This window comes from Salmo salar, chromosome 09 (assembly GCF_965601325.2).
Source record: "Salmo salar chromosome 09, fSalSal1, whole genome shotgun sequence".
NCBI lineage: Eukaryota > Metazoa > Chordata > Actinopteri > Salmoniformes > Salmonidae > Salmo > Salmo salar.
This window is the reverse complement of record NC_138299.1, coordinates 80721597-80727596: the sequence shown is the minus strand read 5'-3', so window position 1 is coordinate 80727596 and position 6000 is coordinate 80721597. Positions and strand designations below refer to the sequence as shown.

Here is a 6000-nt window from a genome sequence, read left to right as displayed (position 1 = left end):
GACATCCCCTTTGTATCTATCCCTTGTAGGCAGGCCCACATTATTTTAGACATGCAGGTCCCGTTTTGGACTTGTGTAAAACCCCCTCCATAATGAAGGCTACATATCCATGGCCATCATGAAACGAGCGATGAGAACCTCGGTGAATACCGGCGAAGCTCCTATTTAGACTTTATCTGTAACCTGTAATAAGTGCTTATTTTCGGTTTCATATGTTCAAAACCCAAGCCCTCCGTTAGGCCTACTTTAAGAAAGGCTGGTTCAACAGCAATGTTTGTCTTTTTTTATTATGATATCTTTACATTTTAAATGCATTTATTGTTGTTTAAAAAAACGGCTTGTTTTTCCGTTTAATTTTATTACAACCAAACGTATTAGAATGATTCACCTTACTGGTTTTATGGTGACAATGTCCATGGCGCGCTTGCAATGCAACTTATGGAGATGTGTGAATGCGATCTGATCTGTAAAATGGTTTCCGATTATGTTCATAAAACATAGGCCTATTTGGGAGCAGTATAACGGTGAGTGGTCATTCTCCATTTCTCTTTATATTGGATGGATCGTTGTCCAGTTACTGTGAAAGATTTGGACATGCGTAAAACGCTCCATAGTCTGCGTTGTTTTATTTAATATGATAAGAAATTGTTTGTTTAGAATTTGATTATAATTATTCATTATCTTTTTAGTCCTTATCAACAGTTACTTTAATATTGCTTATTCCCTATATTTGGCATGGCCATGCTAAGCCATAATGCAATTTACAACAGGCTAAGCCCATTTATCAGTGTGAACGCTGTTGAAGCCATTCGCTTGCTTACAGCAATGTGGACGGCAAATAGGTTTAAGTTAATATGTCTAGGAAAGATAGGTTTACATGTTGTTATTTCGTTTCTGTAAGCCATTTAACAAACTAAAAAGGCCGTAAATACACAACTTGAAGCAACCACATATTTCTTATGGAGCACGTTCTGGTTGGACGGTGAGGGGCCAGGCTTCCACACACCCACAACTTGTTTATTCATCAAAACCCAGGCCTTTCGCGGCAACGGCAGAGAGTGCACAGATAATTGTGATAGTGAAAATAGCAAAAATATTTCTGACACATCCCTGAACATATAGCGCTCCCGCCTGCGCTCAGATTTACCATTCCGTTAGGGTTGATAAAATGGAGCCCATGAAATCATTTACAAATCACACGTAATCCAATAGCGCACCAATAAAATCCAATAGAGATGTCAGTAATGGCCCTCCATAGTCCCCCAGAGCTCTTGTTCATTGACACTCTGAGAAGCAGCAAAAAGAACCCACTGAGTCATACAGTAGATGTGTAATGGACATGGCAATGGCAGCACTGCGCTAACCCATTAGCTTCCAGCGTTTTACCTGACCAGGAGAAGGGATATTATGGGGAATATGAGATATGTGGGTTAATCCCAATAGTCTAAACTATGATTCTTCTCTGTATCTCCCTTCCTTCATTTGCACTGATCTAAAGGGGGAAAACAATGTAGGTGAATGCACTACGGTAGATATCCACCAGGTATTTCCTTTCACCACTCCAACTCTTTCTCATCCGTGCAGACGAGGTAAAGGAGACGAAAGGGGAAGGAGCCACTTCGGACTATTGCTATGTACCTCTGGTGAACTGATGGCATAGCCTGTTTTTATATCTCCAAACCAGAGTGTCTTTCTGCCCTGTACAGTACCCTGATTCAGAAAGTCACATTGGTCAAACTTTGATAAAGCAGAAGAGAACATTCGATTATGGTGCAGCACCTGTGGCCTACAAAATTACAATAGATTAGCGAATTGGATTTTAATTTTGAAATATAATAGGGCATATTTGTATAATTGGTACGATGACACATATATACCTTTCATAATATTTACCTAATGTAATTAACCTATCTCCTCTTTCTCTCTCTATTGTTGCCCCATTCCTTCCTTGCTTTCAACAATTAAATGAAATACATTTAGTTATCCATATCTTAATCATTCTAATGGCATCCTTGAATAATTTAGGACTAGAATTAGTTGCAGAAGTCTTTCACTTCTCTTCAAGAAGACTGAATGGTTATGGGTCTGAGTAAATACCTTTCATTCTACCCGAGTTCTATTGGCTGCTGTATTTAACATTCAGCAAAAAAGAGCTCGGCTTCCCTTTTTGAATAGTCTATTGGTATAAGAAATGTAACAAAAAAATATATGTCCAGCAAGCTATTCTAGTCTAGCTTTCCTGCATGAAACTCCCAAGAGACAGTGGTGTAAAGTACGTAAGTAAACATACTTTAAAGTACTAATTATGTAGTTTTGGGGGGTATCTGTACTTTACTTTACTATTTATATTTTTGACTACTTTTACTTTTACTTCACTACATTTCTTAAGAAAATGTTTTGCTTCTTACCCCATACATTTTCCTTGACACCCAAAAGTACTTGTTACATTTTGAATGCTTAGCAGGACAAGAAAATAGTTCAATTCACACACTTATCAACCGAACATCCCTGGTCATCCCTAATGCTTCTGATCTGGTGGACTCACTAAACAGAGAATATCCCTGGTCATCCCTACTGTCTTTGATCTGGTAGACTCACTAAACAGAGAACATCCCTGGTCATCCCTACTGTCTCTGATCTGGTGGACTCACTAAACAGAGAACATCCCTGGTCATCCCTACTGCCTCTGATCTGGAGGACTCACTAAACAGAGAATATCCCTGGTCATCCCTACTGCCTCTGATCTAGAGGACTCACTAAACAGAGAACATCCCTGGTCATCCCCTGCCTCTGATCCTGCGGACTCACTAAACAGAGAACATCCCTGGTCATCCCTACTGCCTCTGATCTGACTGACTCACTAAACAGAGAACATCCCTGGTCATCTCTACTGCCTCTGGTCTGGTGGACTCACTAAACAGACATTTACTTAACTAGGCAAGTCAGTTAAGAACAAATTCTTATTTACAATGACACTGGCCAAACTCAGACAACGCTGGGCCAGCTGTACACCATCCTATGGGACTCCCAATCACAGCAGGTTGTGATACAGTCTGGATTCAAACCAGGTTGTCTGTAGTGATGCCTCTAGCACTGAGCTGTCTTAGACCACTGCACCACTTGGGAGCCCACATGCAATGTTTGTAAATTATGTCTCAGTGTTGGAGTGTCCCTGGCTTTCCGTAAATAAAATAAAAACAAGAAAATGGTCCCATCTGGTTTGCTTAATATAAGGAATTTGAAATGATTTATACTTTTACTTTTGATACTTAAGTACATTTAAAACCAAATACTTTTAGACTTTTACTCAAGTAGAATTTTACTGGGTGACTTTTACTTTTACTTGAGTTATTTTCTATTAAGGTATCTTTACCTTTACTCAAGTATGACTTGGATACTTTTTCCACCACTGCAAAGAGATAAGGAGAGGCTAGCAGAGCACAGGTGCTTGCATATTGCACAAGAGACAGATGCTATAAATTAGAAGCTTATTATGCATAACCCATCATTAATTAGCTAAATCAAAGGCTGAAAATAACGTATTACCTGAAAGAGGTAGGCTAGGTCATCTATATATAGGGCTATATATCAATCTCGAACAGGATTATCTGTTTTGGATGCAATTTGGATGGAGTTGATGGAGAGAGAGAAAGATTGCGAGAGAGCTCGTGCGTGCACTGATTTAAAGCAATGATATTTGACTGATAGGCTGTTTTAAAACTCTGTAGCTGCAATAAAAAATACAATCATCTTTACAATTATAAAAACAAGGTGACCCCCGAAAGCCAGAAGGAGATGTGTAAATAAGACATGCATTCGCTCTTTATTTTACTGTAGCATAGGCTATGCTGCAGCAAATGTAGGCCTACCTGTCACAAGTTACCATAATGAGATGATAGGTGTACATGCATTTTGAACTGCGCTCCACACTGAGATGGGTCTGTCCCCACCCTGAGCGTTGACTCATCATGCAGAGGCTGGAGAAAAGCCACATATAGACATTGCATATAATTGAACAGTTCTATTTTGTGGAGAAGCCAAATTTAGACATTGCATATAATGTAACAGTTCCATTTCACGCCATGCTGTTCATATAAATCATTTATTATGATTTACGGGTTTCTTGCAGTTATTTATCCAGAGAAAAGGGAGTGGTTTTGGGCGGTAAATCCCGGTAAACCTCGGCAATCAACCCTAGTCTATTCCCTTTACAGCACATTACTTTGGACCAGGGCCCTTAGGGACTTACCCCTAGACAAAACACATATGGGCACTTCCTATCTAACCTGTTTCATTCAATGGGACCAGAGTGGTATTCATGTCTGTTTGACTCAAAGAGGGGGCATATCAACTGCAGTCATAGGCTGTAATCTAACATGGAATGTTAGACTTGTTCGGGATGAGCAAGCTTACCTAGGTCCAGGCATGGTGCTTGGGAATAAGACTTCATTTAAATAGAATAAATAAAATCTACTTTGAGCTTTATCGACTTTAATGTCCTGAAGGTCCAACCATTCACAACCTGAGCTTATCCAGGTATGTGCCGCTTATGAAAGATAATACATTTTTACTGTATGTGCCTTGCTCTGAAAACCTAAGCACACTGGGGGAGGTTTGGAGAGATACAAGTTTCCCTTGTTGTGGTACGGGTCCAGGAGGATGTACGGTCCACATCTCATCTGGCTCTACTCTCAGCCGTACAACAAGACCAACCGCTTTCATTCAAAACAATTGTGCAAACATCTGGCTTTGGTTTTCTCTCCGCATAGTTCAGTTTGCCGTGTGGCTGGTTGGTGTGTGTAAAACAACAGGGTGGTATCTATGTCTGTACCGTGGCTCTGGGTGTGTGGTGGGACTTTGCCTGATAGAGAGCACCAAGGCAGGTTAAGGGTTAAATAATAACTCCAGTCTGTTAGCAGACGTAGGTAAATCTCTATAAGAGAAAGGGGAAGGTAAGGGTCAAAGGTCATCACACAGCGCCCCTGTGGGCCCGCTTCATCCTCAACAGAAAGTTCCTTTTCTCCTCCAGGAGTTCCTGGATGCGTTTGTTCCGTGTTCTCTCCCTGAGGAACACACGGCTTCGTCTGGGGATCAAGTTGTTTTGGGAGATGTCGTTGTCCACTCCGATGATCCGGTTGTAGGGATCATCGATGGCGTTGTTCTCTCTGGTCTCCTCCTGGCGGCTTGGTGGCCACGTGGGTTTTTTGTTTTTTGCTGTCATTGTGGCGATGGTTGTTGTGGGAGGCAGGGCTGTCGTTTGCTCTGTTGTGGGAACAGTGGCCCTCACAGATATGTACTCTGTGCAATCTGGCCAATCTATGATGTCATCGCTGGGGACAGTAGTTCCACTGGGCGATGTGACATCCTCAAAGTAGTTGGTTTCAGTTGGCTTTATGACATCATCCAGGGAGAATAGGCTACTGGGAGTTGTGGTTGATGCACCTGTGGTGTTGTTGCTGACAAAGGTGATATCAGTGAAAGGGCTGCTGGGAGTTGTAGTGTATATACTGGTGCTGGTGGAGAGGGTGAATGAGGGGTACTTCCTGGTTGTCTCTCTGGGGGTCACGGGGATGGGGTATGTGGTGTAGTATGGGTGGGGTGTTGTATAAGTGTCTGTGGTGCTCATTGGGCGTGGCGTGGTATAATGTATATGTGTTGTACTTCTTGGATGAACCGTGGCCTGAAAGGGGGTGTTGTTGTCCTTGGGCTGAGGCAGAGGCCGGGGGCGAGGCAGGGGGACAGCTGTGACCCGGGGCGGGGCGGTGGTGCTCAGGCTGCTGTCCGTCACGTTGCTGCAGGATTTGCAGCACATGCGCTTGTAGCCAGGCAGAGTGCAGTAGTGGATCAGCACCTCCATGCGACAGAACACTGACCTGTCTCCATGGCAACGCTGCTTGCCTGTGGGGGAGAGAACACAGAGCTGAGACTGGGCGGGGCTGGAGATGGCGCTGTGGGAGTGTGTGTGTTTAGAAACGGTCCAGTAAAGTAGTAGAGGTACTA

General features: G+C 42.6%; 1 protein-coding gene across 1 annotated transcript in view; it reads right to left on the bottom strand.

The window, feature by feature from the left end:
* Positions 1–3792: 3792 nt before the first annotated feature.
* Positions 3793–6000, bottom strand: part of LOC106611949 (A disintegrin and metalloproteinase with thrombospondin motifs 2) — a 199305-nt gene continuing 197097 nt past the window's right edge. The window contains exon 22 of the mRNA XM_045724030.2: positions 3793–5898. Within this exon, the coding sequence (XP_045579986.1) occupies positions 4970–5898 (929 nt within the window). The 3' untranslated portion in view covers positions 3793–4969. The remainder of the gene's footprint in view (positions 5899–6000) is intronic.